Genomic DNA, 22279 nt, shown 5'->3' on the forward strand with positions numbered 1-22279 from the left:
GGGGGGGGGGGGGGGGGGGGGGGGGGGGGGGGGGGGGGGGGGGGGGGGGGGGGGTGGGGGGGGGGGGGGGGGGGGGGGGGGGGGGGGGGGGGGGGGGGGGGGGGGGGGGGGGGGGGGGGGGGGGGGGGGGGAGGTTAGACCAACAAGGAGAGAGATATGAACAAAAAGTAGCAACGCCTAGCGGCGTGTGAAGGCACGCACACGCTAGGTGCACGAGTTAACAACACTTTTTTTTTTCTTGAAAATCATGAAAAACAAAATTCAATGATTACTAGAAGAGCTTGTTTTCTCTCTCTCCATCTCTCGTTCACCTAAATTCATTTTTCTTTACTAAAAAAAAACTCATTGAAAATGTTGTTTTGAGGTGCACAATGTTAATAAAACTACTAAAATCACACTCATTTCTGATTGCTTTTCATTTATACACGATAAATCATATATTTTGAATGTCATTTCCTTTTAAAAAAAAGCACGATGTTATTTAATTTGTTATATTTCATTTGTCATATTTACTATTTATTTGTTAAACTAATGTTTTTTTGTTTGTTTTATATTTTAAAAAGGCTAACGTGTCAACCCGCACCCTGAACTATATTGGATTATTCATGCCACACCATGATCTTTCATAACATATATTTAGAGTCATTTACCATTAAATTTTTTTCGTCTAGCATTTTTCACAAGTTTCCAAGTTACCATGATGACATGACACCGGTTATTAGCTGATGTGGTCCGTATGACATGGCAGCCATGTAATTGTTTTACTTAAACAACAAAGAAAAGTCAACTTGAGGCTGCGGCGGAGATCTTGACGTCCGATCATGGAACTGTTGCCACGACTAGAGTCTCCTCTACCTTGCGGTCACTCAACGGTGGTATGATTACTGATCGGCCGCCGGATAATTCTCTAGGCGGTGGTGCGTAGTCAGTGACTTTCCGACAGGTAGAAATGACGAACAATGAGATGGCTGGTTGAAGATAGGATTTAGATACAATTTGTCGATATATATATATATTGCATAAGTATGAATTTGAAGGGCGAGAAGATCGAGATTGAAGGGGAAGTTGTGGGGTCGTTTTGTTCAGAGAAGAAGAATAACAAGAGACCTTATAAAAGAATTAGGATTAGGAAGTGGGGAAATGGGTGGCCATCGACGCAGTTGAACTTCCAGGAGCCGTTGGTTAGTGACGGCGCCGAACTTAGTGACTTGCCCGTCACTTTGATTAGTAAAATGATTAAATGCCATGTCATATACTTTTAATAAGTATTTAAAACAAGTCAATAAAAGATAAGCTCCACATCATCATATAATTACCTCTAACTTGTAGGTAACCTGTGAAAAATGCTAGATGAAAAAAAATAAGTGGTAAGTGACTCTAAATATGTGTTATAAAAGATCATGGTGCTGTATGAATAATATGATATAGTTCATGGTGCAAAATGACACTTTAGCCTTTAAAAAATTAAAATTAAATTTATGTAGTTTATAACCATATAAATGTTATATACTAACATTATTATTTTTTTTAATATTAATGACTCTATTATAATATAGCATATGTCTTATGACCTTCTAGTTATGAGAGTTATAGAGATGCCATTGAGCTAAAAACTTAATATTACAAAAAAAAATTTGTACATAATTTGAGTTAAATTTCATATCAAAACACCACATAAAATAAGACAAAATATGTAGATTTGGTGTGTGTAAGATTTTTTACCAAAGTAATAATAAAATTGCAAAATATTAAAGTTGCCCCTAATGGTAAAAATCTCATTTGATGTGGCATTTAATTTATTATTGTTTTTATTAAATTGTTTCTATTTTGGTCATCAATTATTACACAATACACATTGGTCACATTTGGCTATGAATTATTAATTTCATCATATTAGGAGACAACATAAATTTTGTACTAAATTTAGTTATCCCAACCAAATATCCAAAAACTACCCACCAAAATTCAATTAAGGAGGATTGAATTTTGACTAGCAATTGCCAAACATTTAACCTGGGGAATCAATATATAAAATTATGACAAAATTAATAGTTAGATACCATATATGGACATGTGGTACGTGTATAAATATAACACATAAAAAATCTTGCAACGAATGACCTAAATGTGAAAAAATAATAATAATTAAATCTCATATATTATATAATATATATGTGTATAATAGTTGAGTGATTACAAATAAAAATAATATTATTAAATTATGGACTCTTCTACTAAATGTTTTAAATCATTATTTATTTATGATATTTTTTAAAATTTTATTAAACAATTAGTTAACTAAGTATAATATATTGAGGTTTTCAAAAAAAAAAAAGTATAATATATCGAGATAAATAAAAATTTTAGGGGTATAATACTTCTAATTGTACGCGGAGTTAAAAGCTGGAGTTATCCAGGATAGGGACATTTTTGTCCTTTTGTAATCAGGAGTCATGGCATTCAATTCCTATTTGCATTTCTCTCCCTTTTGGCCTCTGCCACCCTGGCAAAATCTAATCCCAAAACCGACACCAACACCGCACCGCAACCGGATCACGGACCAATCAAATTCATCGTACCTCCCAGTGATGACGCACGCGGACCCGTAGAAGGACGCCACGCGTTAAGAAGCGTCACCCGCGGGTCACGGTAAACAGAAGGGGTGGGAATTCGAATTTCAGAGAAATACAGGGGCCGGAAGGAGTGAATCCGCGGCGTTTTTTGAATCGCACCCACTTTTTGTAGTATTTTGGGTTTCTTTTTTAAATAAAAGGAATCGCATACCCTCCCCCTTCTCCTTTCTCTCTCTAAAAACCCCCAAACCCTCGCCCCCCTTGTTTCTCTCTCCTCCTTTGCGCGCCCGCACTTCGTGGCTGCTGCTGATACACACCTACCGCTGTTCCTCCTCCTCCTCGCTAGGGTTTCCCCAGAGGATCTATCGATCGCGCCATGGCTGCTGCAGTTGCTCCCACCGCAGATCGTATCCTTGTTGTTTATCTTCTTGTTGTTGTTGCGTACAGCTTGATTCGTTTTGTTTGTGGTTCGCCACGCTGTCTGTATTAATCAGTATACATGTTTAGGGCTGGTGTCGAAGTTTTGGTGCTGTTTACGGCTTCTGAGATCTGCCTTCTGTGGATGTGTTGTAGATCTGTGTTTGTCTAATTTTTCTGAAGTTTTGGTCTGTTTCCTAGAGGTTTTAGTTGTATTTTTGGGGTATACAGCTGCAAGTAAAGGTTTAATTTTAATTTTAATTTTAAAATTTTGGTTCTTTTCTGAAAAATTAGGGCTTTTGTGAGTTTTCAGAGATTTTTAGGTTGGTAGGTTGGAATTTATGCGCAGGTGTCTGTTTGTTTCAATGTGGAAGGTCGTTTCTCATGGTTCCACCAATTGTTTTTTACGTTTTGAATGGAGATGTGCTTGTTACTAGGTTGTGTGTAGAGTAAATTAGAAAAAGAATTCATTAGTATGCTTTATGCTGGTTTGTGTGTTTAGTTGAATATACTACTGGTGGTTTTGGCGTGAATTTGGAGTAAGGCACATGAATTCCTTTACTTTGACTTCCATAGAAACTTCAGAACTTCTGCAATCGTTGTCTTTGGATACTCAGACCAAAGCATTGGAAATTCCTGAGCCAACCAAGAAGGTAACATAGTGTTTACTTGTGATTACAGCTGCCCTTTGTTAGTTTTATTATAGCTGTAAAAACTGATATTGAATTTCGATTTCTGCAGGTGTCGGTTGATTCAACCCATGCTGCTAATGGTCAGATCCAGCCGGCTGATCGGTCCTTGACTCCCTTGATACCAGATTTCATGGATCCAACTCTGTGCTATCTTCCTAATGGTTATCCATACTATTATGGAGGTATTAAATCCTTGCAATGTTAGATCTCAGCACATGTTGAGATAAGTAGCTGTCAATGGTATTAATTGCTGCATTTGTTTTGTATATCTTCTCTTTAGGATATGATGGGACAGGCAGTGAGTGGGAGGGCTACCCTAGATATGTGAATGCAGAAGGAGTTGAGATGCCTGTAAGTTTTCATAGTATCTACTATCCAATTTGTATTTTAGTGTGTTTGTATTGTTGTGCTCTAGTGAAGTACATCTACTTCCTCTAAATTTGCTTGTTCACTGATAGTTTTGTGTATAGCTACCTTCTCTTTTAGTTGGGATGAGAAATGGAATCTTGATTATTGTCTTTAATTTTTGGGCATATGCAAATACTGCAGGGAGTGTATGGGGACAATAGTTCACTTGTGTATCAGCACGGGTATGGTTACACTCCATATGGCCCTTATTCACCTGCTACTTCCCCAGTGCCAACTGTGGGACATGATGGTCAGTTATATAGTGCTCAACACTACCAGTATCCTACACCATATTTCCAACCTTTGACGAGTGGTCCATACCCTACTCCTGCTGCCCCTGCCAAAGGTGAGATACCAATATCTGCTGCTGCTGCTGATCAAGCAACTTTGACTGTGGATTCTGCTAATGCTAATTCTAATGGCAATGCAAATGCTGGGGGCATAAAGGGAAATATTGGATCGGCTCCTTTGAGGCCTGCATATCAGAACTCTTCCTTCAATATGAATGGGTCATATGGCAGAGGTACCATGCCTGGGGGCGTTGCTTCAGGGTATCAGGATCCAAGATTTGCTTTTGATGGGCTACAGTCTCCTCTACCATGGCTAGATACTACATTTTCTGATGGACATTCTAGGGCCGTGAATAGCAATTCTTTTACTCCATCAAACAGAAGTGGCATTCCATCTTCAAGGAACCAAAATTCTCGTCAGATGGTAATGAATTTATCAATTGTTTGCTTCTGTTGTTTTTGTGTTAGATGCACTTCTCAGCTTCTTAAGAGGGACTCCACCATTAGAAGTTCTATAGGTCATCTGTAAATTGTAATATAGTGATGCCAATCTTAACGTTCATGATTTCTTTGGAGTGCTGTTAACTGTTTTTGTGATTTATTGTTTCTCTATTGTAGGTTTTAAAACACAATATCATTTAGAATCCATTGATATCTGTCTGATATATTCTTCTATATGAATTTTTTGGAATTTGGTTATCTTTACTTGTGAAGTTCTGGTTTCCCTATTGAGGTTTTAAAGCACTGTGTGCTTCTATCTCTCTCTAGGCCATCTGTTATGTAGAATCTATTGATGTCAGATTGTTGATCAAATGTGTTTTTATATCAATATGAATTATTTGGAATTTAGTGTTTGGATCCCATTTTAAAGCCAATTTACTTATTTTTTAAAATTAACTTGCAGGGACTGCAACATCCAAGGCCCTTGTCTGGTACCAACACAAACTACACAACTAATGGATATATGAATAGAATGTATCCAAACAATTACTACGGTCAGTATGGTAACACCTTTGGATCTGGCTTAGTGTATGGATCAAGTGGTTACAATTCACGTACAAATAATCGTGGATGGTTGGCTGCTGACAACAAGTTCAAACCTAGGGGCAGAGGGGGTGGTTACTATGGTTTTGACAATGAGAACTTGGATGGTTTGAATGAGTTGAACAGGGGGCCAAGAGCCAAAGGTTCCAAAAATCAGAAGGGTTTTGCACCGGTTGCTCTGGCAGTTAAAGGGCAACAGATTCCGTTGACTGCAACGAATGATAATGAGAAAGAAAACTCTAGCCTGGTTCCAGATAGAGAACAGTACAATCGATCAGATTTTCCCGAGACTTACTCTGATGCAAAGTTTTTCGTTATCAAGTCTTACAGTGAGGATGATGTCCACAAAAGTGTCAAATATAATGTGTGGTCCAGCACACCAAATGGTAACAAGAAGCTTGACGAAGCTTATAAGGAGGCTCAACTGAAGTCTTCTGGCTGCCCTGTTTTCCTTTTCTTCTCGGTTAGTTCTTTGGACCAACTACCAGAGCCTTCACTGTTTTTGAAATTCTTTTTCTTCCTTGAAACTGATTTATTTGGGTACATGTGCAGGTAAATACCAGTGGACAATTTGTTGGTGTTGCTGAGATGGTTGGTCCTGTTGATTTCAACAAAAAGGTTGAATATTGGCAACAAGACAAGTGGATTGGTTGTTTCCCTGTAAAGTGGCACATTGTAAAGGATGTCCCTAACAGCTTGTTGAAGCACATTACTCTAGAAAACAATGAGAACAAGCCTGTGACAAACAGCAGGGACACTCAAGAGGTAGTCTTTAATTATTTAGAGATGATGATCAATTGGTGTTTGTAACCTATATGCTGACACTTTGTTTTCTGTTATGCAAAGGTTAAATTGGAGCAGGGCCTACAAATGATCAAGATATTCAAGGACCACACAAGCAAGCAGTGTATCCTTGATGATTTCGAGTTCTATGAGGATCGTCAGAAAAGAATTCAGGACAAAAAGGCCAAGCAACAGCTGTTCCTGAAGCAGGTAAACATTTCGATAAATAAAATGCTTAACCAATTAAGTTTGCTGTTTTGTGATTCTTTGACATAATACTTTCAAATATATAATGGTATTCTTGCTAATGCAGGCGACCGAGATAAAAGCAGCTGAGGAGAAGAAGAAAGAAGCTACCAATGGGGAACTCAAGTCTCAAATACCAGCGGAAGTTGCCTGTGAAGCTATCAAGAAAGCAACTCCTATTGCTCAGAGTAATGGGGATATCAAGCCGTCAGAGAGTGGTTCAGTTGCAAATTCTGGGGATCTTCCTAGCACTGCTAAAGTTACACCATCAGAGAGTAAATCCATAGCAAATGGGGTTGCAAATGGTTCTTAGCTCCATTTACTAATGCTACAAGGGTTGACCGTGGTTCATAGTTCGTTTATGAAGATCCTTATACCCTTTTTGGTCACCCCGCTTAACCGGTCTATGCTGCTTCTGGAATACTTGGTTTAAACTGATGTCCCTACTTGGGCACATATTTTATCGCAGCAACTCAACCTTTCATGATACTGCAAGCAATGGGAAAGACATGAAACCCGGGTTTTCCTGATGATGGTTTTGCTTAGCTTCTAACAGGTGTTCGGTCATAGGGTTTGGGTTTAGAGTTACTTTTTCTTTTTCTTTTTCTTTTGTTATTTTTCTGGTTGCTGTTATGTTCCATTTTATCTTTTCTGGAGAATCATTTAGTTTTTTTTTTTTTTTTTTTTTTTTTTTTTTTTTTTTTTTTTTTTTTTTGCTTTTAAATAGTTGGGCATCAATCCTCTCCTGTAAATGTAGACCCCCTATATTGCAGGGGGGATTTGGTGTAGTACCTTGTGTAGGGAGCTGCTATAGAATCAAGCTGGCAAAGCTTTGCAGTATAGTTTAATTTCAACAAATCGTTTTTAGTGTTCTCTTTTCCTTTTCTTGCCTTCCCTTTGTTGCTTCTTAAGTTATATTGTGGTATTTCAGGAATTTGAATATTGCAATATTATGTTCATTTTATTTCATAGGTTACGACTTACGAATTCATAGGTTATGTTTATGGTTTTTTGCAGAGGAGAAACTGAAGAGGGGGTTTTGAATAAATTGGGAGGTTTTTTTTTTTTTTTTTTATAATTTTATTTTATAATTTAAAAATTACAAAGTTTAATTTTTTTGTGGCCCAATTTTTTTGTTTAAATTGATGGGTTGGTGTGCATTATGTAATAACTTGCAAAGGGGTGTGTATTAGATTTATTAGGAGTGAGTTGACAATAATTAAACCTACTCACTTAACACTAACACGGTACATGGTATTGAGGGTAAAAAGGAACATTTTTGTAAAATAAGAAATGAAATTTTAAACATACCAGTATATATTAAGAATGAAAAAGTAATGCGAGAGGTACACCTTCAAACCATGTAAGGCGTGGTGTCGGTACCGATGGTACGGTTATAAAACTAATAAAATAATGTTAGTTCAGAGCATCAGAATACATGTGAGTTGCATATGATATGGAGTTAATTACTGGAATCATCTTTTGACTATAGTGAAATTACTAATTTGATTATTGATTATTTTTAGTTCTCAACTTTAAAAAATCTTAATCAATTTATTTATTTGTTTGTTTAGCCGCATACGCCTGGGGGTAATTTATCTATAATCAAAGGACCGTAATAAGAGAAGAAATGGTACATGTGAATAATGTGATGACCGAAATAATGCATTGACTATAGTAAAATTAGAGAACTAGCTAATGTTTTTACCAACATATGCTTTTTGTTTGCTAAACGGTCCGCGAACAAGGTTGCCCATCTGTTAGCTCGGGAAGCCTTGTCCAAGTCTGACTGTGCGGACACTTTTGTTGTCCCTTTTGTTTGTGTTGTTCATGCTTTGGAGCTAGACTCTACTTAATATATTTAGTTCCGTTTGTTTTCAAAAAAAAAAAATATTTGGTCATGAGTTAATATACGTCTGATGGCTAAAGATGACCAAATTGGTTAAAATTCTAAAATTGAGGACTCAATTAGGCAAAAAATCAATGACTAAATTAGTAATTTTTCTATAATCAATGGATATTTTGATAATTAACTCATGATATGTGTTTGCAAAAAAAAAAAAAACTCATATGATATGTGATACTCCGTATATAAATATATTTTGTATGGAATTGTTTATAGATAAATTAACAGGTAATAATATGTCTAAAATATACTCCGTAATTCAACAATAATTATTTCAAGCACATTTTTTTTAAAAATATATTGATTTCTTATTTTTTTATTTTTGAAAAAAAAGGACGAAAAAAATACCAAACAAAAAAAACACTACTTACTACATAATAAAAACTCTTCTCAAACAAGAAATTGCTCAACAATCTTTCAGAGGATATCAACAATGGTCAACGGAGGCTGATCAGACACTTAAACACCTTGTCAAAAACATTGTGGTCAAGCTGTATAACTGTGATTCTTTCAAATAGAAAGTCACATGTTCGAATTTCAATAAGAATATTGACTCATTGAGTTACGGTAGGTTGAGAAAGTATGTATAGCTAGATATTATATTGTAACAGAGTCAATAGTAATAAAAAAACAAACTAAAGAGAGACAATGGCCACCAAATTCTTCACCTTATTTTGCTCCACATATACATGCTCAATACCAATCACACCGTTCTTATGTTCCTTATTTTTGTCTATACTTGATTCTTTTCTATATTTTATTATCATGTAAACTCTTAATAAATTCGTGGTTGAAAGGTAAATAATCTTTTTTTAATAATAAAAAATATGGTAGATAATATCAGATTTTGTAGGATAAAATAATATTTTTTTCTTATTTGAATTAAATTACATTTTAATTGGTGGTGTATATTTGTATACTTAGCGGTGAGTCAAATCTGAACTCATATATATATATATATATATATATATATATATTGCGGTGATTACAAGGAAAAAAAATATTAACGTTATTCATGCTGCACGACACTATATATTAATTTTATACAAGGATCCACGTGGAGCATTATCTAATACGGCAATCAATGCTAAACGTAGTACAACTGCGTTCTTCAGCGTGCGCTACGAGGTTGGATTTCTCCATTTTTGATTTGTTGATCACCAAAATACTCCAATAGAGACTACGGATTTCCCGAAACTGCAGTCGCGAAAGGTACTATCAGCTGCAGAAATTTGATACGAGAGTTGGTGAGAAATCATGGCGGGCAGTTTGAGAAGAATTGGAGGATTGGGTTTTGTGATTCCCGGAGGAAAGCATGGCCTCGGAAAATGGCGGGGGTTTTCTTCTTCAGTTGTGGAGGAAAAGGGTGTACAAGAAACTGGGAAGTCTTCTATGAATCTCTTCTCTGCTGTAAATCAAGCTCTTCATATCGCCTTAGATACTGATCCCCGGTTAGTATTATTCATTTCCTTGATATATACCTGCCCCCATCTTCCACACACTGTGGTATTTGTGTGTGTGTGTGATTACAGTGACAGTGATGTTTTATATGTATATGTATATGCTATTATGCTTATTGATTGAAGACTGGGCTTTGGAGGTAGATACTTAGAATTTGGTGGTGATTTTGAAATGGGGTTTCTCCATTAATTGGCTTGAAATTGATGTTTCCTAAACAAAGTGGATAAATTTATGATGTATTTTTTTTGGATGTGTATACTAATTGATTCAATACTGAGCTTTGATGCTTAGAAGTTGGTGGTGATTTTGAAATGGTTTTTTTTTTTTTTTTTCATTAATTGGCTTGAAATTGATTTTTCATAAATAAAGTAGATAACTTTATAGTGTTTATTAAATTTAGAGTGGGATGTGACTTGGGGTTGCTGATTATTTGTTAGATATGAGAATAAGTGCAAATGGGCACTTTATGATTCAATTGAGTAGTGATTCTTCTGCAGAGAATCTTGACTGAGGAGAGAAAAAAGCAAAGTTACTTTCCATATAAGCTGTGAAGCTTTAGCTGCTCTCAATTAGAGTATTAAGGTGTCGAGACTTAGGGCGACTTGTGTGTTGCTGACGATTACTTAGTTATGAAAATAAGTGCAAATGGGCACGTTATGATCTGATTGTGTAGTGATTCTTCTGCAGAGTTTCTTGATTGAGAGAGAGAGAGAGAGAGAGAGAGAGAGAGAGAACGAATTTACTTTCCATATATGCTGTGAAGCTTTTTCTGCTCTGAATTTGAGTGCTAAGGTGTCTTTGACTCGGGTGTTTTAGTAGCTAGTTACGAATGAATAGAACTGCCTGGGGATTGTCGGGACTCAAGATTGGAAATGGTTTAAGGTTTGCAAAAAATGAAAGAAAAAGTGGGAAAGTTGAGGGGCAATTCTATGTTGTTCCTGGTTTAGCTCTGCTTTATAGGTGCATAGATAATTCAATGACGTCATTTATTGATGGGCTTAATATTCTTTACAGTGCTTATGTATTTGGAGAAGATGTGGGTTTTGGCGGTGTCTTTCGTTGCACTACGGGGTTAGCTGACCGGTTTGGTAAACATAGAGTTTTCAACACTCCTCTCTGTGAACAGGTAAGCATAAGGTTTTTCCAAGTAAAATGAACGAGATTATAACAGAAATGGTTTCTTCTATGAAAGGAAAACAAATATAGAATTTCATCAAGTTTGAGCAGACACGTTTAAGCATGAATTGCTTTTGCTTCCCTGCCCCCTTTATTTGATTCCCTTTTCCACAGTAATGTGCTAAGACGTGGAGCCACTAATCAGTCTTTGACATACAGGGTATTGTCGGGTTTGCAATTGGTTTGGCAGCAATGGTGAGCTTTCACTGTCAAATTTAATGTCCTCGTTTATTCTTTATTCATGGTTTTATTGATTTAAGCTGCCTATGACTTTTTATTTTGTTCGTTAAAATTTTAGGACAATCGGGCAATAGCAGAAATTCAGTTCGCAGACTATATTTTTCCTGCTTTTGATCAGGCATGTATGGTTCCTCGGCTAAACGCTACTGCTCTTTACCCCAGATTTAATTGATGTTGGAATTTCTACGTTTCACAGATTGTCAATGAAGCTGCAAAGTTTAGATATCGGAGTGGTAACCAATTCAACTGTGGAGGTAATTAGGAACATTTCATTAAATTATCACGGTTTCATTGTTCCTAGTGCTCTAAAACACCTAATTGCTTCTTGCTTTCCAGGCTTAACCATAAGGGCACCATATGGAGCTGTTGGACACGGGGGGCATTATCACTCACAATCCCCCGAAGCTTTCTTTTGCCATGTCCCCGGTATAAAGGTACCCGTATTTCTTGGCATTCTATGCGTATAGTTTAGGCTTCTTTTTTTTTGTGATGTACCTATCGGTGGCATATACGGCGTTTTAAGGTTAACCGATGCATTTGAGACCTTGCGCACGTGTTTCCCTTTTAGGTTGTCATTCCTCGGAGTCCGCTGCAAGCAAAAGGATTGTTGTTGTCATCCATACGTGATCCGAATCCGGTTGTCTTTTTTGAACCAAAGGTGAGCCGTTTTATTCTCTCGTTTTGAAGAGGTAGTTGCTACCAAATCATCGAATAATGTCTGAAATGTAGTTTTCTCACCGCATTTCAGTGGCTTTACCGTTTGGCCGTAGAAGAGGTTCCAGAAGGCGATTACATGTTACCGCTATCTGAGGCAGAGGTAGAGCCCATTTACTCGGCTTTCAAAATTTGAAACGCTAAATCCAAACCGAAATTTGAATTCTAGATCTAACGTGAATAGCAACACCAATGAGCAGGTAATGAGAGAAGGAAGTGATATAACGCTTGTCGGCTGGGGAGCTCAGCTATCCGTTATGCAAGAGGCCTGCATTGAAGCGGAAAAGGTTGAGTACGTTTCTAATATATCATTATGTTCTTCTTGGAACATTCGTTTATTTTGGTATCCATAGCCAAAACATAATTTTAACTCGTGCAAAGGATAGTCACGGATTTTCCTTCGTTAAAATAGTTCTGAACCGAAAGTCATGGAAGTGAAAAATTTTGCAGGAAGGGATCTCTTGTGAATTGATCGACCTCAAAACCTTGATACCGTGGGATAAGGAAACAGTAGAGGCCTCCGTAAAAAAGACAGGAAGGCTTCTGGTGAGTATTTTGTGTGATTCTGGAAGTCTATAATCGTCGTACACAATGCCTTCAATAACCCATCCGGTTTTGTACTTTAGGTTAGCCATGAAGCTCCAATAACCGGAGGATTTGGTGCTGAAATTTCTGCTTCTATAGTCGAACGCTGCTTTACGAGAGTAAGCATTACTTGTTTGCCATATATCATAGATAATTCTCGGTTTCATGCTCTCCCTGTCGCCTTCATAGAAATTAGGAAGATACACGCCATACCTTCGAGCCAATATATGACTACTTAGTGCTTTTCTCTTGTATGCTCGACCACTCTTGGAATATAGTTGAAGCGTCAACATTGGTAGGGGGCCATGGGCGTTTTCAGTTATTGCATTTTCTTTTATGCTAGTCAGTCTTTAGGCTCCAAAGAGCTTAAGAAGTGTTGGAAAAGATATGCAGATCACATATGTCCCGTCTCAACTAAAAGTTTAAACTGATAGTGGATTATACATTTATTACGCCTTTCACTTGAATGCAATCTATTTCAACCAAAAAGTTTAAACTGATAGTTGGACCACGTATTTATGTATTATATATTATATGCAGTTAGAAGCTCCGGTTGCCAGAGTTTGCGGGTTGGACACACCTTTTCCTCTCGTGTTCGAGCCCTTCTATTTGCCAACAAAGAACAAGGTAGGTCGTAAAACTCATTCGTTTTCTAAATTTAGATTGCCATTTGCGCTTAAATAAGCTCGCTATTTGCGCTTAAACATGCCCCTTGCTTGTTTACAGATACTGGATGCAATCAAATCGACGGTAAACTACTAGTGCAGCGACGCCCCTGCCCGAAAGAAATTGACATGTTCCAAACTCTCAGCATCTTGGCAGATGAAGGAAAACATTTCATCTATTTTACCTAGCCATGGAATTGTAAAAAGTCATGGTTTATGGACATTCAATGTGGTCAAATGCTCAAGTATTGCCAACTACTCAATTCATCTTTATATATACATATAGTTTCTGAAAGAGATTTTGTCCTTTGAATAGTCTATCTCTCATCTAATTCGAATAAATCATCAAAATTGAGGACTAATCTTCTATTATAGGGAATCTTATTATCATTATCCAAACCGGGTGAAATTAACCTTATGATCCTAACTGGTTAAAAACTACTTAAAAGTAAAAACCAGCTCAAATCAAAGTCGGAAGTCGAACCTTGCAAATAAATCATCAAAATCGAGGATTAATCTTCTATTATAGGAAATCTTACTATGCGAAATTAACATTATGATCTTAACTAACAAAAAATTATTTAAAAGTAAAAATCAGCTTAAATCGAGAAAGTCAGAAGTCAAACTTGAAATCTTACTGTTACCAAGCTTAAGCTAGAGGATCTCATGATTATTAAGACAACTGTCTAACCCTAGTTATCACTGTCTGACCAACTCGACAATTATTAAGTCAACTATTTGACCAATTAGACAATAATTGCCCATTGGGGGGACTAATCTTGATATTAGCATAAGCTTACAACTGAATACTACACAGTAATTTATTGGTCTGTCAAATTTATTATAGAAAAAAATGTATATGATCTGATGTTGCTACATATTATACATGGATGCACAAACTTCATAAGATACAGGGAGGAGAACCACAACCAAGTACTAAACTAAATCTAATTTCCTTAGTATTTACAGTTCACAACACTCCACCATTCTGACATGTCTTCCCATGCAACATCTCCACAGTCCACAGTAGATCGATTCCCAAAATCTGGTAAAATCAAGAACGAAACGCAGATGAAGCAATGATCGTGGATAAATAGTTCGACTGTTCAAAAAAAAAAAAAAAAAAAAAACGGTGTCTTACCATTGCTGATTCTTCCGGAATTCAGTGAGCACAGGGTATATGTTCTCGAAGGCAGTGTATGTCTCGTCTCTAACCTGAGCGAGATTCGAAAATTTGTCAGCATGGCATGCAGAAATCAATAGACAAGAAAGTCGAGAATGAGCATGTCTGTGTTGTAAGGCATTACCTTAGCTCCTGTGAGAACAATTTTCCCAGAGACGAAAATCAGCAGCACTATTTTTGGTTGTTTCATACGGTATATTAATCCCGGGAATAACTCTGGTTCATACTAAAGAGAGAAGCGAGTTAAACATCATAAACCAACAATATTCTGAACTAGAGTATTACCTTTTTTTGTTTCTAATGGACATCAAGATACTCAAAACTTGTAGATAAATGATAGAGATATCGCAAGTTCGCAACATACACTTGAGAAAGCACCATGGGCATATGCAAGGCCTTCAAGTCTTATGGGAAATTTAACATCACATGAACCGACAATATTCTGGATTTTAAAATCCTAACAAGCCAAGAAAAGCACAAAATTAAAAACAAAACATAGAACACGAACAAAAATACAATATAGAAGATTTTAAGGATTGTATGTAACTATGTACCTTAAACTTGGCAGGAAAACCAAGCTTCTGGATGATTCTAGCATACTGAAGAAAATAATACAAAGGCAGGTTAAATACGATGCAACAGANGGGGGGGGGGGGGGGGGGGGGGGGGGGGGGGGGGGGGGGGGGGGGGGGGGGGGGTGGGGGGGGGGGGGGGGGGGGGGGGGGGGGGGGGGGGGGGGGGGGGGGGGGGGGGGGGGGGGGGGGGGGGGGGGGGGAGGTGAACTATAACAAGGGAGTACTATAATCTAATAACGAGTAGTTTTTATTTTTATTTTTTAAAGAGCCAATATCTAATGAAAAACTGATGGGATTCTCATAAACAGTTACTGCATACTTTACGTGCTGCCAATTTCGACTGCTGTTCACTTTTTGCTCCAGTACAGACCTGCAAGGTGCTCAAAATCATTATTAAGAACTCATATGAGATTTTGAAGAAATTGCATACACTGAACTGTAAGAAACGACTCATGTAAACGGAAAGAAAAGTTTCATGAGTAGCCGAGCAAGCTTTAAATTATTGAACATGTTAAACATAAAATAAAAAGCAGGAAAATATGTTTTTCTTATTCAAAGTTATTTCCTGTACTTACCATTTTCCCAGAAGCAAAAATCAGCGCTGTTGTTTTTGGTTCTCTAATCCTCATAATGACTGCAGCAAAACGCTGAACAGATAAAAGTAAACAACGTTTAAACATTTTACTACACCTCATTAACTATGTCAAATAACAGTCATACAACATAAAGAATGTTACTTTGGGATTGTATTCCGCATTCCGAGCTTGCAGCGCAATGGCTTTAAGATCCAATTTGCAGTCCAGGTTCACAGTTGACACTATGTTCCTAGCAATATGGAAATTAAATTTACAATGGCAACAGTCAAAATTGTTTAATAATCACATCTCAAAAGGAAAATTAAATTACAACAACAAAGTAGTAAAATCTCAGAAACACGGCAAAGAGTATGCACATGTAAACTGTACCAGTCTACTCCATATACAAATTACTGAAAACCAAACCATCTTGCCTTGTTTTGATTACACTCTCTTTCTCCCTTTAAGGCTAATTACAATCAAACACTTCGCCATTCATTTCCTATCTCTTGCAGGATAAATGCAACAATAATTATTAAAATTACAGTTACATGCACTGCCTCTTCTGCTTTTTTATTTTTTTGATAGCCCAAGTTCCTGTGACTATATCCTGTACCCATCGGCAATGAACTCGTGGCACCAAGTGACTCTCCCAAATGGGAGGTCATGAGTTCGACTCTCAGTGGAGCTGTATTGACTCTTTATGCTTAAGTAAGTTGAAAAAGTAATTATAAACTGATACTACATTGTAAATCTTGGACCTATCAACTTGCCCCGGGCTAGTGGAGAGGTGAATTGAGTCAATTTAATTTCGAAACTCAAAACCAAACTTTACATTTCTGCCTAACCCAAACCAATCCCCACCCTACCGCTAGAAGCAAGTCGGCAACTACACATAAGTAAGAACACAAAGATTAAGCAGCATGCATGAAATGAATACTCCACCAAATAACCATATCTTAGAACCAGTCTGTCATCCACTGTAGCAATGAACCTGGAAGAGGGAACAACTTACTGGAGAGTAGGAACTATTCCAGAGGGGTGCTTAGATAGATCCACCGGTTGGCTTCCTTCCAAACCCTGATCTGCCATATGCCTCCTCTCCTATTCCCTTCTCTCACTGTTCTCTGATGATCACCATTACAAACAAACAAACACAAAAAAAAAAAAAGTCAAAAACACCCAATACCACCCTCTCAACAGTACACAAATTATGCTTCCCTTTAATTAAAGACCAAAAAAAAAAAACAAAAAAAAAAAAAGAAAACAAAAAAACAAAAATCCCATTAGAAATGCAAACCGATATAAATAATCCCATCGACCCATTGCAGCAAACAGAGTCTGGAAGGTTCAAAGATAAAAAAAGGTTGAAACTTTTTGGAGCAAAAGTGATTTTTAAAGATCTGAACGTGAAAGAAGACTAAACCCAAAACGAAAAACACGATTTTATTTGTTCATATGAAAACATTTATGATTCTCCGAGTTGAAGATCGCAAGGGTGTGGGAAGCGGACCTTGTGAACGGGAAATCGGAGCTAGGGTTGGCTTGTTTGGGCAGGAAAACTGAGCAGAGCTTGTGAAGGAGAGGATTTTTGGGAGGTTTAAGGAGGGGGAAATGGGGAAAGAAGCGGCAAGAATTTGAAAGGGAGCGTCTTTTATACAGATCTAGAGATTTTATAGAGAGAGGAGAGGGGTGGTTTTGTGCTGTGGGAGAGAGGAAAGATCGAGAGCGAGGAGGGTGAATGATGGATGTGAGGAGTGGTGTGGAATCTTATGTGCGGGGTGGGGTGGTGAGAGGGGGTGGGTGGGTGTTATTTTTTAATGGACCGAATTAGCCTCCTCGTGCCCATAGTAGTCGACGCTTGATTATGGGCATATTGGTCATTGTAGTAGACTAGTAGAGTAGTAGTGGAGTTTTGTTTTTATTTTTCTACGATTTTGCATAGTACAAATTTTTTCTCAAATTTTTTCATTTTATTTTGCCGAATTATATTTAGCTTCAAAAATTAACATCAAATTATATATTTCATAGGATATATCTCAACTAAAAATTTTATAATTATATTATGAATAGATATATAGGTATATATTTGCAAAAAATTACACGAGGAAAATTCGCAACCACAATTCGATGGTACGGAATAAATACTGTCTTGTGACCCTAGTCAGCAAAAATCACACAAAAGAGATAAATAAACCTAAGTTATTCATAATTGACCGGCTCAAGTCAAAATACCAATAGACCGCTCTTTCCTTTGACCTTAATACTACTTTTGTCCTCTAAAAGTATATTAGGAATCAAATGTCTATCTTTTATAGGACAACTTTTATTGAATTGGCCGGACATTTGACTTGGCAATCACAAAATTTCAAATTTGACTCTTCGTAAAAGCTATTTTTTAATGACTAATCTTGTTTGCACAGAGGTTAAATTGAAAGAGACTCGCAACATCTCATACACACCCCATAAATATGGATAGAAATGTTTAGTAAACTACAGAAAACAAAAACAGAAGAAATCAATTGATATAGCTGTATATATCTACTTTGACAGCAGAACACACAACAACAATACACTTCAATTGTCCAATGTTCCTATGAAATTCAACATTCATCATAAAAATCCCAGTTTCAATGGCCAGTATTAGCACAGCATTATCATCATATACAACACTTGCTCTCTATATTCAACATATAATTTTTTTTGCCCCGCCTCGCAATCGCCTGTTATGGCACACCAAGGATTTCGTTCTGTCACGCCCTTCCATGGCTTTACGTAGAAATGGCCCGAGAGAATAAGAGCTCTCTCTCGACTGCTACAGCTCACTCAGCAACACGCCATTGCGTGAGGTGAAGACCTTGACCCTCGACAATGCATCTAAGTAAAAACCGACTGCTTAATGCTTGAGTTTGTTATTCGGTCAGCGCTAGTTCCCCCGAGATCCTTCACAAATGTCCTGAGGCAACCATTGATGATACGAGGTGCTGCCCCATCACAGAACCGTTTTGCAAGATCTACCGCCTTTTTGAGAAGATTTAAGGTAAGAAAGTAAAAAAATAAAAATGAACCAAACACCAAACAAACAAACAAAAAAAAGGCGATAAAAATTGCAGATATCTGGTCTTTGGATAATATATAAAGATTGAAGCCAGGAATGTAAAGGCGGGTTGGGTGCAAGGGGAAACGACCCAGACTATAATCTCAAAACGAAGAAGGCGGGAAAAGAAATACCTCGTTGATAACTATTTGGTGCCGAGTTCCCAGCACTGCAATTTCAGACATTGCCAAATGAAGAATCGAAAGTTCCAAGATTCTTCCAGCCGGTTCACTCTGAATAGAACAATACAGTTTAACAACCAGAATCTTAACTAACAAAATTTCTATCTAAAAAGGATATGAACATCCGCTATATACAAGAAAAGACGGTTGAGAATATCTGATATTATTAACTTCGTGATACCTAGATACAAAGTCCCGAAAATTACAACAAAATGACTAATTCCAAAAAGATTATGATAAAATTAAGTCACGTATGTTACAAGTCGAAGAATAAAGAAAGCTAAAAGAGATCTGATAAGATGGAGTCAAACCTTCCAATTGTGAGGCGCAACTTTATCAATTACGAGCACATGGCTGTCCCATTTCTCGGCAACTGCAACCAAAAGTTTCCGGGTGAAGCTGCAACAACAACAAAAATAAATTAGCCTCTCTTCACACGTATGCCTTCAACCATGTTACGACAGTGATACAAAAAAAAACGGACATACCGTAAAATTAGTTTGCTGTAAACTAACTTTGGGGGTGCTGACAGAACTTCTGCTTCTGTGCGAGAGAGAATGGAGAGATTATAAGCATCAATTCATGTTCCCCGCAAAGAAAGTAGAAATAAGCGAAAGGGGATAGAAACTTGAGAAGTAGACAAGGAAAAAGGAAAACGAATGATGCATAAAGGATCAGACAAGAAGAACCATAGGAAAAATTAAATAACAAAAAAAGAAAAAAAAATGCCAATGAAGATACATATGTAACCGCACTAGACTTTTCTGTTTTCCAGCAATCCGAAGCAGAACTCTGAGGAATACCAAAATAGTCCACTTCTCATTCAAAATAGAGACTTATTTACGCGTTCATTAGCACATACTTGTGAGACAGTTCTCATAAAAAAGGAGAGAGGGAAGGGGAACGGGAGGTTCAGTTAGAAAACCATTAATCCACATCCTAGAAGTTTAGTATTTGTTAATAACGCTACATTGCGATCGGATAGAATTTGTAAACATGCATGATGCAGCGATGCCCAAGATAAGGATCGAGTTCCCATTCCTTTATAGCAGTGATAGAATACCAAGGCATGAACTTGATATATTATTACTGCTTTCTAGCATGCATAAATACTAGAAAGCAATCTGAAGCATTCAGTTATTCACCAATGTTATTCTTATTAACAAACTAGAAGCGGGATAATTGAAGGATACCCAAAGGGCATCACACAACAAAGGAGAACATGCATTACTCCAACCAAAAACACAAGGTTACAAGTTTGACTCCCAGCGGGAGCGGCCTATTGACCTTCTTGGTTTAAGCTGGTCAGCTATGGCTAACCTAGGCTGGTTTACTTCCTTGTGGTCCTTTGTCAGCTAGGGTCACAAGGAAAGGTTTACCATGTGCACACCCTCGGTAGTGGTTGTGGGTTTCCCTCGTCCCCGAAAAGAAAAAACACAATAAAACTAACTACAATCTGTAAACTTCTAATCGAGGAAAAAAAAAAACTGACCAACTTCAGACTCCTTTTCATCACTGAGCTCAAGCTGATCAGCTTCCTCCAGTGTCTCTGTTGTCACTGGTGGCCCTCCAAAGCTCATATGGTTATATTTCGTTAAACACTCTTTATCAAATTCATAGCCAGGTTCTGAAAACACAAACTCAAAATCATGCTTTGTCCCAATGAACACAACAACTATTCGGGAAATAAGACTGATAATGTGAAAATAAAAGAATATTGTGCCATGAAACACTGCCATAGAAGTGAATTCGACACTATCCATGCAGGTTCACAACAAGGGCGTCCTTGTTAACACAACAATCCTCGTCTTCGTGCACCCAATGCAAGGGCATCACCCTTGAGGTTAACACAACAATCCTCATCTCCGTGCACCCAGGGGCCATCACCCCCAAAGTTAACAGAGCAATCCTTATCTCTCTCTTCCCAAAAGGTTGAATCCCCAACCCCATGGGCCTCGCTCTCATGCCCCAGTACGACAGAGCATTTGGGAGGATGTAAATCATGATAATTCAGCTGAACATAGAGGCTAGACCTTTGCTTACTGCGCACAAGAAGCTCCCCTCACTTTGAGAGGTTGCTCCCACGCTGTCTTTCTATACAAACTTCACACCTGTGACCAACTAAGCTACCCATGCAGAACAGCAATCCTTATCTCTGTGCACCCATATGGGGGCATCACCCCGAGGTTAACACCAACAATCCTCGTCCTAGTCTACGGACAGGATTTGAAACTTACACAACATACTCGGAGTAATTAATAAAGGGACAATAAAGAGATTACACAATTGCATTCAATTTCTACTAACATTACCTCTTCTAATGCTCAACCTTTTCTCGAAAAGTCGAACAGGGTCAGTCCCTTCTAAACACGAGGCATATAGAGTCATCCTAAGCGCCCAGCACACAACACACATAACCAAAAAAACAAAATTAGCAAAACACAGAATACTAAACGATGAAAATCTCAAATTGCGCAACACAAATGGCTTACAGAGCAAGCTCCCGAGCCGCCCTGGGGCTGCAAAATCTCCCGCTCTTGTCAATCTTGGGCTGCACCGAGAACGTATCGGCGGATTGCCCAAGCGCGTCGTCGACGGCGAGAGCCGAGGGGCGGAGGAGGAGAGAGGTTCTGCCGCCGGTGGCGGCGTGCGGGGAAGAGAAGAGCAAGCGGGGTGGGCATTTCGGGAGCGAATTGAAGATAAACCCCACGTGGGGTTTTAGGGTGGAGGAAGAAGAAGAAGAGATTAGTACAAGGGAGAAGGGGAGGTGCGAAGCTCCGGCCGGAGAGCTGAGAAAGGAAGTCGCCGCCGGCATTTGCTCCGCTTCTTCTCCGGGATTGATTACAGCGGAAAGCAGTGTAGACTGGAGTCTGAGACCGTTGTGGATAACATTCGCGGACTAATGTATTACCGGTGCTTTCCGAGGAGTAAATTATCTTTTTTTATTTTGTTCCTTTCATTTCGAAATTTGATTTACAGTAAATTTATAAAATTTAAGATATAATCCAATGAAATCCGTAAATTTAGATTATTATCAAAATAATAATAATAATGTCATAATCTAAATACTCATTTTAATAACTGTCATATTAAAAATAATAATTTTTTTTTGAAAACAAAAATAATAATTTTTAAAGTTTCAAATTGAAAAGATTTGTCAAATTCGCCTTGATATAATAATCCACAATTGATCAATTGAGAAAATATTAGCAAAAATTACACTCATAACTTTATATATAATAATCGTATTCTATTCACTCGGTTATCCCTTTTAAGGTGTCAAATAAAATTTTAAACAAAGTAAATAGTGCAATAACCCCTGTTTTTACTAAAAACGCTTCATTTAACTTCCTTGAATCGATATAGTCCGTTAGTCACCTTCATTTTGATCTATTATCTTTAAATCGGTATGGTCACCTTTATCACGAATATCCAGATATAGATGATAGATCTTGACAACATTCAAA

General features: G+C 37.6%; 4 protein-coding genes across 5 annotated transcripts; 2 read left to right on the plus strand and 2 right to left on the minus strand.

The window, feature by feature from the left end:
• The first annotated feature begins 2787 nt into the window (after positions 1-2787).
• LOC116025142 (YTH domain-containing protein ECT4) lies at positions 2788-7109 on the plus strand. The gene is made up of 9 exons (XM_031266252.1): positions 2788-2980; positions 3567-3643; positions 3732-3864; positions 3963-4033; positions 4232-4804; positions 5285-5887; positions 5977-6189; positions 6271-6417; positions 6521-7109. Exons 1-9 carry the CDS (start codon positions 2950-2952, stop codon positions 6764-6766), a joined length of 2094 nt encoding a protein of 697 aa, XP_031122112.1. The 5' UTR covers positions 2788-2949; the 3' UTR covers positions 6767-7109.
• A 2310-nt stretch (positions 7110-9419) lies between these two features.
• LOC116024021 (2-oxoisovalerate dehydrogenase subunit beta 1, mitochondrial) lies at positions 9420-13495 on the plus strand. The gene is made up of 13 exons (XM_031264917.1): positions 9420-9810; positions 10835-10946; positions 11156-11191; positions 11295-11354; positions 11433-11490; positions 11573-11670; positions 11805-11894; positions 11985-12053; positions 12151-12237; positions 12401-12496; positions 12577-12654; positions 13076-13162; positions 13262-13495. The coding sequence occupies exons 1-13, from the start codon at positions 9617-9619 to the stop codon at positions 13295-13297; spliced, it is 1101 nt and encodes a 366-aa protein (XP_031120777.1). The 5' UTR covers positions 9420-9616; the 3' UTR covers positions 13298-13495.
• Positions 13496-14012: 517 nt separating this feature from the next.
• LOC116024823 (TATA-box-binding protein) lies at positions 14013-17267 on the minus strand. The gene is made up of 10 exons (XM_031265826.1): positions 17047-17267; positions 16549-16660; positions 15696-15783; positions 15534-15605; positions 15278-15328; positions 14938-14982; positions 14748-14840; positions 14508-14609; positions 14342-14415; positions 14013-14245 (listed from the first exon to the last, which is right to left on the minus strand). Coding segments are annotated over exons 2-10 (603 nt in total). The 5' UTR covers positions 16626-16660; positions 17047-17267; the 3' UTR covers positions 14013-14244.
• Positions 17268-18031: 764 nt separating this feature from the next.
• Positions 18032-21711, minus strand: LOC116024585 (transcription antitermination protein NusB). Of its 2 annotated transcripts, XM_031265502.1 has the most exons (7): positions 21305-21711; positions 21125-21201; positions 20305-20439; positions 19301-19355; positions 19124-19211; positions 18765-18863; positions 18032-18554 (listed from the first exon to the last, which is right to left on the minus strand). In XM_031265502.1, exons 1-7 carry the CDS (start codon positions 21625-21627, stop codon positions 18411-18413), a joined length of 921 nt encoding a protein of 306 aa, XP_031121362.1. In that variant the 5' UTR covers positions 21628-21711; the 3' UTR covers positions 18032-18410. The 2 variants fall into 2 exon arrangements, with proteins under 2 accessions (XP_031121362.1, XP_031121363.1); XM_031265503.1 differs by lacking the exon at positions 20305-20439.
• Between the last annotated feature and the right edge of the window lie 568 nt (positions 21712-22279).

This window comes from Ipomoea triloba, chromosome 7 (assembly GCF_003576645.1).
Source record: "Ipomoea triloba cultivar NCNSP0323 chromosome 7, ASM357664v1".
Lineage (NCBI taxonomy): Eukaryota > Viridiplantae > Streptophyta > Magnoliopsida > Solanales > Convolvulaceae > Ipomoea > Ipomoea triloba.

Excerpts from the sequence above, each read along its gene's own strand:
- LOC116025142 (XM_031266252.1), top strand. The coding sequence starts at position 2,950 with ATGGCTGCTGCAGTTGCTCCCACCGCAGATC. Across the intron at positions 3,644-3,731 it reads TTCCTGAGCCAACCAAGAAG|GTGTCGGTTGATTCAACCCA; the intron begins GTAACATAGTGT and ends CGATTTCTGCAG. Across the intron at positions 4,034-4,231 it reads CAGAAGGAGTTGAGATGCCT|GGAGTGTATGGGGACAATAG; the intron begins GTAAGTTTTCAT and ends CAAATACTGCAG.
- LOC116024021 (XM_031264917.1), top strand. The coding sequence starts at position 9,617 with ATGGCGGGCAGTTTGAGAAGAATTGGAGGATTGGGTTTTGTGATTCCC. Across the intron at positions 12,054-12,150 it reads TACCGCTATCTGAGGCAGAG|GTAATGAGAGAAGGAAGTGA; the intron begins GTAGAGCCCATT and ends ACCAATGAGCAG. Across the intron at positions 12,497-12,576 it reads AAAAGACAGGAAGGCTTCTG|GTTAGCCATGAAGCTCCAAT; the intron begins GTGAGTATTTTG and ends TTTGTACTTTAG.
- LOC116024823 (XM_031265826.1), bottom strand. The coding sequence starts at position 16,625 with ATGGCAGATCAGGGTTTGGAAGGAAGCCAACCGGTGGATCTATCTAAG. Across the intron at positions 15,329-15,533 it reads TTTTTGCTTCTGGGAAAATG|GTCTGTACTGGAGCAAAAAG; the intron begins GTAAGTACAGGA and ends AGCACCTTGCAG. Across the intron at positions 14,841-14,937 it reads GTTTTCCTGCCAAGTTTAAG|GATTTTAAAATCCAGAATAT; the intron begins GTACATAGTTAC and ends TTGGCTTGTTAG.
- LOC116024585 (XM_031265502.1), bottom strand. The coding sequence starts at position 21,627 with ATGCCGGCGGCGACTTCCTTTCTCAGCTCTCCGGCCGGAGCTTCGCAC. Across the intron at positions 19,356-20,304 it reads TGAAAAGGAGTCTGAAGTTG|AAGCAGAAGTTCTGTCAGCA; the intron begins GTCAGTTTTTTT and ends TCTCTCGCACAG. Across the intron at positions 19,212-19,300 it reads TACAGCAAACTAATTTTACG|CTTCACCCGGAAACTTTTGG; the intron begins GTATGTCCGTTT and ends TTGTTGTTGCAG.